The sequence below is a fragment of the Oreochromis niloticus genome, linkage group LG1 (assembly GCF_001858045.2).
Source record: "Oreochromis niloticus isolate F11D_XX linkage group LG1, O_niloticus_UMD_NMBU, whole genome shotgun sequence".
In the NCBI taxonomy this organism is placed as follows: domain Eukaryota; kingdom Metazoa; phylum Chordata; class Actinopteri; order Cichliformes; family Cichlidae; genus Oreochromis; species Oreochromis niloticus.
This window is the reverse complement of record NC_031965.2, coordinates 35661975-35672913: the sequence shown is the minus strand read 5'-3', so window position 1 is coordinate 35672913 and position 10939 is coordinate 35661975. Positions and strand designations below refer to the sequence as shown.

General features: G+C 39.5%; 1 protein-coding gene across 3 annotated transcripts; it reads right to left on the bottom strand.

Moving 5' to 3' along the window:
• Window positions 1-268: 268 nt before the first annotated feature.
• On the bottom strand, window positions 269-9043 carry slc7a6 (solute carrier family 7 member 6). Of its 3 annotated transcripts, XM_025908049.1 has the most exons (11): window positions 8849-9043; window positions 8121-8472; window positions 4753-5335; window positions 4546-4671; window positions 3256-3400; window positions 3024-3147; window positions 2827-2930; window positions 2589-2685; window positions 1937-2086; window positions 1173-1356; window positions 269-1077 (listed from the first exon to the last, which is right to left on the bottom strand). In XM_025908049.1, exons 3-11 carry the CDS (start codon window positions 5240-5242, stop codon window positions 1010-1012), a joined length of 1488 nt encoding a protein of 495 aa, XP_025763834.1. In that variant the 5' UTR covers window positions 5243-5335; window positions 8121-8472; window positions 8849-9043; the 3' UTR covers window positions 269-1009. The 3 variants fall into 3 exon arrangements, with proteins under 3 accessions (XP_025763834.1, XP_005447794.1, XP_019216570.1); XM_005447737.4 differs by having other exon boundaries at window positions 8121-9043; XM_019361025.2 differs by having other exon boundaries at window positions 8293-9043.
• Window positions 9044-10939: the final 1896 nt, after the last annotated feature.

Below are 10939 nucleotides of genomic sequence, written 5' to 3'. Positions count from 1 at the left end.
TTTGGCGCTATATAAATAAAACTGAATTGAATTGAATTGAGTCCGCTGTTGAGTTTCGGACGAAATGCATTCTGGGATATTTAGCTGTACCAAGTCCACACCGATGCATGCTCGATAAAACGGGCGGAGCGAGAACACATCCGGGACTTTTTCGCGTTCTCGGCTTGATGCGTACTTCGAATTGGAACAGTACTTGGTCTCCGACTGATGACGTATCACGAGTACACGAGAACGCAAGTACGCATATTGAGAAACGCCCAAGATGTCAGGAGCATAGTTTACTTTAGAAGACAGGATGTGCAGAAGTTCCACAACTGGACTAAAGATGTGGAATGTGTCTGTGTGGACATGATTAAGAACAAAAAGAAATAGTGCATATTGTTTCAAAAATAACAACAGTATTAAAAAAAAGAAGGAAAAAAAACAAAAAAACAACACACATGGAAAACATGTTATGTTGGTTGGAAAAAAGCAGTAAGAAACTACAAGCAATGAGGCCAAGAGTAAATAAAGGCAATGACATTACAGGGATGAGTCACTGTCCTCAAATAGCAGCAGCAGTATTTTCTCCCCTTTTTCATTAGAAAATAATTAGGACCAATAGTTTAGATCAATGTTAAACACACTCACACCTTTTAGTTAGAACCCAGGAGAGAATATTTACCTGCATAGTGCTCTGGTCCCTGCAGTCATGTTCATAGCACCAGTGAAGTCTCAAAGGCATATACTGTTTAAAAGGCATATAGTATATAAAATTACCTGCTAAACTTAATAAGGATTAATAATAAATAAACTGTATAACCACCTCTCTACTCCACCTCGAAATGTTTTCCCAGAACAAAAATCTTTAGGTGAATATGTGCATCTGTTGCAGCACCTTCAGTGCTGTAAACAACTCTGAGATGACTGTGGACAGTGCAACAAAGGAGTGTTTGTTCTATCCAGCTGAAAGCCACTTCTGGTGGCTGTGAGGATGCACACACTCCTGGGTTTTAAAGTGTAACAGGGTCTATTGACTTTTGTCCATCTCAGTCAGCACACAGAAGCAGGTGTACTGGGTGAAGTCAGTCAGAGAACCTGCAGAGAACAGACAACACCGTGTTGGTTAGTTGGCTCAGGTGAAGTTAAGTGAAAATGACAAATCCTTCTTGCTTTCCATGTGGTGCACTCACGCAGCAGCTTAGTGATGACAGGTGGTCGTCTGGACTCTGGCAGGTAGACACCCAGGAAGTAGACTGGAACACCGGAAAGGGCAATGGCAATGCCGATCAGGGAGTTGACGGTGTCGCTGTAGAGAGGAACTGCCACCAGGAAAATGGTACAGAGGCAGAACACCACTGGGTATAATAATGAGAGCTGCAGAGAGAGAGTCACGAGTTCAAAAACAGACCCTCCTAAATAAAAACATAGTATGAAAATATTTGCTTCATCATCATTATTTTTGATTTTAGATGAGTAAACCTACACTGTGACATTCTTCATACCCCAGTGTAACATCCATCCATTTACTGTAACTTTACTTATTAGTGAAACAGTCAGCATAATGTTGGCAAAGCAGAAAAATGTGTGTAGAAGCTGTTTTTTATTTTTTATTTTTTTTTTTTATTTCTAATGCATTAAATAAAGCCAAATTAAAACTGTTCCATTACTTTTTTATACAATAATTACATATAATTACACATAAAAATGAGCGACACCACATTCTAACATTACATGCACCCCATATTCACACTGAACATGGAGTTTTAGTACTTTGGTGCCCATAAAAAGAATAAATTAGAAAAAATATGAAGCTACATTCTCTTATTTCGCCACTACAATAATCAGTTAGTATTATGTTTGTAAATAAATGATTTAATGGTAAAACAAAAAGAAAGCTACTGCAAATACTTTGCATTTCTCTGTACTGTCCTTAGGCATATTCACATTAGGATACCTTAAGAGGTCTGGGTCTGTCTGGCTCCTTCAAGCGCAGGTAGATCTGGCCAGCGATGGACAGCCCCATGAAGAACCAGTAGCTAAAGCTGTAGTAATTGATAAGCTGGAAGACATCTTCCACTGTCAGGTAGATCAGCGACATGACACACTGGACAGCAGATGGGGAAAATGACACCAGAATCTGAGTTTATTTCATAGTTTGAGCAAGTGCATTGGGACAAGGGTGCCAAGGGCCCCTTACGGTTTATGGCCCTGTTCAATGTTTGAGCATTGCTGCTACATGAATGTGGCATTATTTAACATTTAAACAATCCATGCACATCAACAAGGTCTCTATAATCATCGCCTCAGCCATGGTGGCCTGATGTTAGCTGAACTTAACACTATTCTCAGCCATAAAAATCAATGCACTTACACAACAAGGACCAAAATCAGCATGTCTGCAACAATAACACTGCAAATGTAACAATTTAGCAGTCCGTGGTAACCCTATATCACCCAGATCCTTTTTTCCCCACAATAGCAGTTTGTATTAGGTCCTTTCATTTCCCCACACATGAAATGAATCTGACACCCTTGAGTTTCAACAATGCAATCAAGGAGTAGTAATGAGAGGATTCCCACTATAATCTACATTTCTATTTACATACATTGAAGATCAGAGCAGGAATCGGAGTGAATCTCTGTATATGGATCATGGACAGAGCATCTGGAAGGTGACCCTCACGAGATCCCACAAAGAACAACCTGGACACAAAATAATAGATAACATGGATGCCATTTATGCTATTTACAGAAAAATTATCCCCTAAAAATAAACGGTTAAAAAAAAAGAAATCTCCACAGCATATTTATTGCAGTTCTTAAATCATTGCATATTTGTTCTACCTGGATGCAGCTATAATAGATGCATTGAGGCCTCCATAGCAGGACAAAGCCACAGCAATGGGAATGGTCCAGCTCATTACACCAAGCGTGTGATCAGCAAACATCTAAGCAGTAAACAGAAATTGGTTCAACAACTTAAACTCACACACATGCATAGTTTTCCATTTCATTAGCTTCTCTTCAGTTTGTTTACTCACCACTGCCACTGCATCACTGGTCAGTATAGCTCTGACATCCAGAACAGCATAATAGGCAACATTAGTGAGGATGTAAATAATGGTGACAATAGGCATAGAGATGGCAATCGCCAGGGGCAGGTTCCTGGAAAAACAGGGTATTTGATCAGGCTGAGTATTTTTGTCACATCTTTTCTAATGAGGAAAATAATAATAATATTAAAAAAAAAAATTTTTTTTAAAGAAAATGTACTTTTCAGGACTTTTGATCTCCTCAGTTACAAAGTTGAGAGTGTCCCAGCCAGAGTAAGAGAACAGGGCAGAGTACAGCGCTAGTGCAATGTCACCAGGGTCGGTAGATGACCCCTGAAAGGATGATTCGAAGTTGCTTGTGTAACCTAAAATGGAAACATGACAATCAAAGCAACAGTCTGTGAAATTTCATTGCATTCAAATTAACAGTGACAAGATGCCACAGATACACAGCATTAGGTGTTCTGGTGTTGATGGTTCCCGAGATTTCAGTTTGGTTTGTAGCACCAAGCAGTTATAAAAGGATTCTGAGGTCACATTCATATGGTAATTAGTAGCTAACTTGAGGTAGCCCCTGGTTTATCACTCATTTTATTCTAAATGAACCTGTAATGTTCAAAATTTTATACCATATTCATTACGACATTGAACTTGCGATTAAGACCATAAAGTCCTTAGGAAAATGTTTACTGAAGCAATGTCTAGAGTCACTTTATCATAAACTTCCATGCAAAGATCTCTGCTTTACTCCTAAGCAGAAGTGTTATCATTTCTGAAGGTCAGCAGGGCCTTCAGAAATGATAACAATCTAAAGCAATCCATTAATCAGGATTAATGCATATCTGTATGATTATACAGACCTTAATATTAATTGACTTGATCTTTGGAACTGGGAGCATTCTGGTTTCTGTTTATAATTTGGGTTTATTCACCAACCACATTAGAGTAGACTTTGTGTGGATGAAGTTAACCAGTCTTTGTATTGATCAAAAGAAGGATTACTTGAGACTGGTGGCTGCCATCTGATGATCTAGTTTTTTTGTTTTATTTTCTTTTTTTAATAGTGTGCATTTGCAGGCGATGACCAGCACAGAGAAGAGTAAGATGTCTTGACTTTACTTGAAGACTCCATAAATAGTTGTTGGCCTGACCAGGTAAACTAGAGGACTATCCACTGAGTTCCAAGACTGCTTTTGCATTGGGTTTTCTTTAAGACCTGGAGGATACATTCACTTTTATGAAAGTTCTGTACTATTTCAAGACTGGGTTTACAGCTACATTGTTAACTTTCTTTAGCTGCACTGATAATTCAGGACTGAAATCCTGATTAAAAAGTTCGTAACTGACAAATAGACATCCCATCAATTATGCGTCCAAAACAAAATTAATTTTCCTGACACCCAGAAAACCTCCAACACGCACTAAAGCCAAGGGATCATCTGTCTGTGGATGTTATTTAATCATAATTTCCAAACTACGTGAAAAGGTGAGTACTGTCGTCACCACTCACCTTGGCATAGCTTGACGATGCCAGTGACTATAATGACGATCAGGGCTGCCACCTTAGCGTAGGTGAAAATGTCCTGAACACGGGTGCCCCACTTTACATACGCAGAGTTGATGAATGTCAACAGGCCTGAAAAGAGAAGAATACTTACTACTGCAGAAAAGGCTAGAGCAAAAAGAAGTTGGACATAAACAGAACTAAAGTACTTACAAACACATGCTGCAGCAATGAGCCTGGATGCCGCATACGGTGGCTCACATGTTGGAAAGAGCGGCTGCACCAGGTAGTTTGCAAATGTGATGGCTATGACTGCCTGGCTCGTGGGCTCAATGATCAACAGAGATGTCCACAAACGAATAAATGCAATAAAACCACCAAATGATTCCAGTATGTATGCATAAGAGGCTCCTGATTTGGTGATTGTGGTGCCCAACTCAGCATAACAAAGGGCCCCAACTACTGAGAATAGACCTCCAATCGCCCAAATGACTAGTGAGAGTCCGTAAGAGGCACTGTAAATGAGGACACCCTTCGGGGACACAAAGATCCCGGAGCCTATCATGTTTCCTACAATCAGACTGACTCCATTAAGCAATGAGATCTCTTTTTTAAGCTGCATGCTCTCTTTGGGTGTTTCCAAAAGGGTAGAAGAGTCGCCAGAATTGCCATTCATCTTCTTGGACTCTTCACGATTGGCCATGGTGCCGCTGCAACAGGGCAAAACCAGCGAGAACTGAAGACCGGCTGTGTGTGCTATAGTCCCCTGTCTTTTTCTGAGAACCTCTGAAACAACCTGTCCAACAGAACCAGAAGAAGAAAATTCTTATTGGTAAAGAAGAGAGTAAATAAATTCTCAGCAGTCAGAGAAATGTCCAGTGATTGATTTTCAGTGTATCACTTATTGGCAGAGGTAGTCAAGTGGAGAAACACAATTTATAAGGCTATGACATGGACCTTTTTCTTTGTGCGTGGAGGATGCTGAAGGTTGTTCAGCCTTTAACTTCTGTTAAAAGGGAAATAATTATTTAAAAATAAAAACCAAATTAGAAATTATAAGACTGCAAAAGTAGTCTGAATATGGGAGGAGCAGTTTAAAATATCAGTGGCTTTCTGTATTGTCAGTGTGGAATGTGCAATTTACAGCTCAATTACATGACCACAACTTGATATGATGAGCTGCTTATTAACTCTTATTATATTCTGCATTAATCATCATTAATGGGCTGCTGCTTGTGCCTATGTGCATGTGAGGTGCATGCTTCACTTCAATCATTAGGCATCTGTTCCTCACGCACAAACTCACCAGCACACCACCTGTTTACCTCATGATAATTTACCAATCAATGAGTCAAACAGGCTCACAGCTGTTGACTCATCACTCAACAACAGAAAAGATAGTGCTGCCTTCATGGCTGCGTTAAGCTGCCTATGCCTCATTAAAGCGAAGGATGACTTGGTGTGAATCTCCATATGTGCGAAATGCAACAGGTATTATGCAACTCCGCTAACGATCCTGAAGATTACACAACACAAGAAGGATTCAGCATTCAAAGAGAGTTAAAACTAAGCAGCCATCACTGGAGATCTTTTCATGCAATGGTGATATTCTGGATTTCAACTGACTTTCTCCCTGTGGTTTCAAAATCAGGCTATAATATAAAAATAACCACAAAGTACACTGCTGAGTAGGTCAACTGTCCAATGTTAAGAAACACTTAACTACTGCATATATAGATTTTTCCAAGCACAATAAATCTAACTGTTAGATTGTTTGACTGAATTGAATCCATATCCCTGTTATTTTTATCCATTAGATAATCAGTACTGTATATTATGCTCCAGTAACTGCAACCCCAAAGCTGGTTGAAAATTGGTAGCATTCAAATCACATCAAATGTATTTCTATAGCACATTTAAAAGCAACAGAGTTGACCAAAGTACTTCACAATTAGTTAAAAACATGAGAAAACAATAGAGAGACAAATACAGATAAATTACGTAAGGCAAAGACAATGTATAACATAAAAACAAAATAAGCATATTGTTTTGTTTTCCACATTGACAAAGATGATTTAAAAAAAATGAGGTTGGTAACAAAAATTGTTATTGTTCAGGAAAATTGCTGCATTTCAGAGGAAAATTGTGTTCATGAACCAAGTGGTTGCATCCTCATTCACTTCATATTCTTTTCATTAACAGACCCAAAAAACATAACCAATAGTTAGCCAAATCCTGCTTTTGAAGATCTCTTTTGTAAAGGAATCAAGAAATATTCCCAATGAGAACTATTTCAAAATTGCTTCCAAGCTTTCTTATATTTTGCTTACAGTTGTACATTGCACAACAAAGACAAGATGGCAAGGAGGGTAGTTTTTATAGAAGAAAAATGATCAGGAATCAGTAGGTGAAACGAATCATACTGAAATCTATCTGTACACATCATGTATTCTACTGGTCTCAACAAGTATGTAAGCATGCCAGCATGTTCTGCAATTACAACGAAAAAAAGGTTTTATCTGTCCGTGCATTCCATTCAAGATGTGTGTTCAGCAGTGCAGGAGGAGCTACAGGCAGGTAAAGACGATAACAGACAGTCTCTAGTAACAAAAGCAAGCAGTTTTTTTGTTTTTGGTTTTTTTTGTTTGCTGCAGTCACAGTTTGTCTATTGTTTTATGTAATTATTAGAGTGGACCACCGTAACAATCTTTAATATGTGTTTTTTGGTTTGTAAAACACGGTACTGTTGTGCTGAGCAGAAGCAGCCCTTTCAATGGCACGTTATTCCCTCCTTTGTGAAATACATTTGTTGGGAATCTAATAAATAATAATGTGAAGATTGTTTTCCTCTTAAATTAACTGTGTAAAATGTTGTTTTTAAGGCTAGAGAATTATTCTATATACGGATATGATCTAATAGCTCTCTTGCCAGTCCCCTGCCTACCTCACAAAGGCATAAAATAAAACATCTGTCAACGCAAAACAGCAGCAGCCGGTGTTTTCTTACTAAAACAATAACCCTACTTCCGCTTAAGACTTTCAAAATAAAGTTACAAACATCTAGTGTCTCTCTGGTAGAAAAGAGCTTTCTCTATTTTCTCGCACATTCTCTCTTTATTTTTCAAGGCAACCTTGCTACATTTTGTTGTCAATTTTGTCAGTCAAGTTCACGTTTATCAGGTTTTTCGTTACTAAGCATTTACCGCTATCCAAAAATGAAAATACGTGCGCGATGAATATATAGTGATATTTAGTGAATGAGCAAAAAAGTGTAACAATTAATAAAATGGAAAAATTGTTCTAGCTTACCTTAACATTAACAACAGTTAGAACATGAGACTATCCAAATTATATTAGCCCGTTAGCTTATTGTTTGAGCCGACTCACTGCATATCATGGCTTTGATTTCTTTGAGAAAAACCACGAAGTTGCTTTTTTGTTTGTTTGTTTTTGTTTTGCTTTGCTTTTTCCCGAACAGCAGAAATTCCCCATCTTTTAACAAGCGACACAGCTTTAATTTCTCACAAATTGAATTGGCTAATTGTAATTTTGGCTTTAATTTTGAATGCGGAGCTTCTTACCTCCTGTACCGTCTGGGCTCTTTGCGGCTAGCTTGTAGCAAACGGACTTCCCTTTTCTCCCGTTTCTCTGTCTAAATTCAGATAGTGCTAAAACTTCCGAACACGAACACATTTAACATAAACTATGCCCGCTAATTGACGACGGGTTCAAAGCCGTGCTCCCCAGTGGTACCTGCGCTGTTTTTCCTCCTGTCTAATGACTTTGACAGCTGGCCAGCAGTGCGTCCTCATCACCCCGTAAACAACCGGCTGCTGCTCAGGAGGAGACGTCGTCACGTGATCTTGCAGTATTTTTGACTCTTCGTATATAACTGCGTATACGTGTACGAACATACTGTATCTGTCAGGAAGACTTTGAAATAAATAAAAAGAAAATGGTATTCAGAGAACGTTATGTTGTCATATCATCACGTAAGTTTGGTTTGAGCACTAAGCGAGGAAATTTTAAACATAAAACATCAGATGCTGCGCTATGTTTTTAACATTTTAAGAGCTCAAAATCACATATATTGCTAAAAAAGAGAGAGAGAGAGAGAGAGAGAGAGAGAGAGAGAAACATGATTTTCACAGTATAACACAAATTCTGTTAAAGTTAGTTAAGTTAGCATCTTGTCCAGTTAGGAACCATAAATCGTTGGAAATCCACTGGACCAGTGTTGGTGCAAATAAATGCAACAGGTGCAGTGGAGAAGCAAAACAGAATGACTTTGCAGGTAGTGGTGACAGACCATTGCTCCTTTCTGACTGATCTTTCTCTAGCGTTTTCTAGATTCCTCGTCGCTACTGCTACCGACAACTCATACAGGTTACAACGGTAGTCTACTTCCTCCAGGATGGCACATCCATGCCAATCAGTAGCGGTTTTTGACACGGGCGACACGGGCGGTTGCCCGGGGCGGCATCGTGGTGGGGGCGGCATCACGGGCATCGGCAAAAAAAAAAAAAAATTGCTCGTACTCATGCTGCCCCGACATCAGCCAGAGCATATTTGAGAATGGCATAGGCACCGATCGGTTTTCTATCGCCAATTTGCTGGGAGTAAGGGAGCCCTCCGTTTGCGAGGTGCGCCTGCTGCTTGCGGCGCAGAGAGGACAGGGCGGGGCGGCGGGGGATTCTCTGGCTGGCTGGAGCAGCATCTAATAACCAACTCGCAAAATAAAACAAAATAAAAACAAAACAACAAACACAAAAACACCAGACATTATTATACGGACTTATAATTTGCACTGATGTTTTTTCGAAATTCTATACACGAAAAGTGAGCGCGAGAGCCCTCAGTGCGCCTGCTCGCTGCTGAAGTCAAAGTAAACTTTATCTCCGCTACATACAGTCCAGTATATAGAGAGACGAGGCTCCAGTTACAGCAGTGCAAGTAAACAAACAATAAATATAAGAAGAGTAAGAAAATAAATATACGCTTTAGGACTCGGGGTAAAGGGATCAATAACAATTTAAAATTTATAATTTACAGTTTGATGATTTAAAGTCTCACACACAGCCTGTCGAAAGGGGAGGAGGCCAGCTGCTTCCAAATAGAGCACATTTCATTCATAATGATGTAAATCCAAGTCCATTATGTATTCATGATTTGAATCCTGGGTTGTGTGAAATCCCAGAAATAAACCCTAGACAAAGTGAATCTGTGAACTAAGGTGTAGGTCTATTAGGTTATGTTGTGGTGATCCTCGAGTTGGAGGATTTGTGTTCATACTGGAGTGCAAAATTAAAACCAGTGGAAGATGGACAAGAAAAGTTCAAAGCCATCAGGTGCTCAGTTTAGAAAAAAGAGAAAAGGAGGAGGAGAAACGAGCAAAAGATACAGGTAAACAGATGTGTCATTGGATAATGGCAGGTCATCCTGAAACAGTCAGAATCAGAATACTTTATTAATCCCTAAGGAAATAATGTGGGTTACAGTTGCTCCAAGAAGAAATGGTAAAAATAGCAACAGTAACAGACTAAACTCCAAACAATACATTATGTTACAGATTTTAATATTAATTAGTCATTGTCAATTGTTGATTTGTCCTGTTCTTATTGTATGACGAATTATGATGGCTGTTTGGTAGCCGTTTGCATACAATGCATACACTCTCTCTCTCTTCATATGTGTGTATGTTTCTTTGGCGAAAGTATAGTTCCGACAACAGTTTTATGTTAATGTATAATCCTTAATATGTTTTATGTGTGTGTGTGTGTGTGTGGGGGGGGGGGGGGGGATTGTTCGCCCAGGGCGCCAAACAGGCTAGGACCGCCACTGCATTTACCATGTCTCAGGAGAGTGGTACTAGGTGGCAGGTAATGGACAAAAAGACCTGGACCTGTCTGTAGAAGAACATCAACCCAGCAGCAGTGCTGTTATCTGCTCCTTTGTGTAAAGAGTAACAGCAGAAAGTGTCCTCCAGTGGGCTACTCGGGTGCATGTTTCTGATGACACAACACTTTGCATGAGGGCCCAACGTTCTTTATTCGTGCTCACAGACAAGCACAATCCAGCTCAATTGGCATTTGTTAGAGAACACTAGAACTTACAGATCGACCATCAGTGCACCATGCTCCGAGGACAGGTTCACACTAAGTATATGTGACAGACGTGAAAGAGCCTGGAGACACCTGTGTGATGCCTGCAACACGTCTGCTGCCAGCTTGGTTTTTCCCCAATGCATCCACCCTACAGATCTTCTTTACCCATGATCGACATATTATTGTTCCAGTACAAAAGAGGGACTAAATGTGTTTTCACTGAGGCAAGAAAGATGACAAAAAAAGTAATCACAGGATGCTACAAATAATAGTATCATCACTTTTTTTTCTCTCAA

What these genes read in the sequence shown, in the direction of transcription:
- slc7a6 (XM_005447737.4), bottom strand. Translation starts at nt 5,242, where the DNA reads ATGGCCAATCGTGAAGAGTCCAAGAAGATGAATGGCAATTCTGGCGAC. An exon ending in CATTGCTGCAGCATGTGTTT is followed by an intron (nt 4,672 to 4,752) that starts GTAAGTACTTTA and finishes TTCTCTTTTCAG; the next exon opens with GCCTGTTGACATTCATCAAC. An exon ending in TTCCTGCTCTGATCTTCAAT is followed by an intron (nt 2,087 to 2,588) that starts GTATGTAAATAG and finishes TCTGCTGTCCAG; the next exon opens with TGTGTCATGTCGCTGATCTA.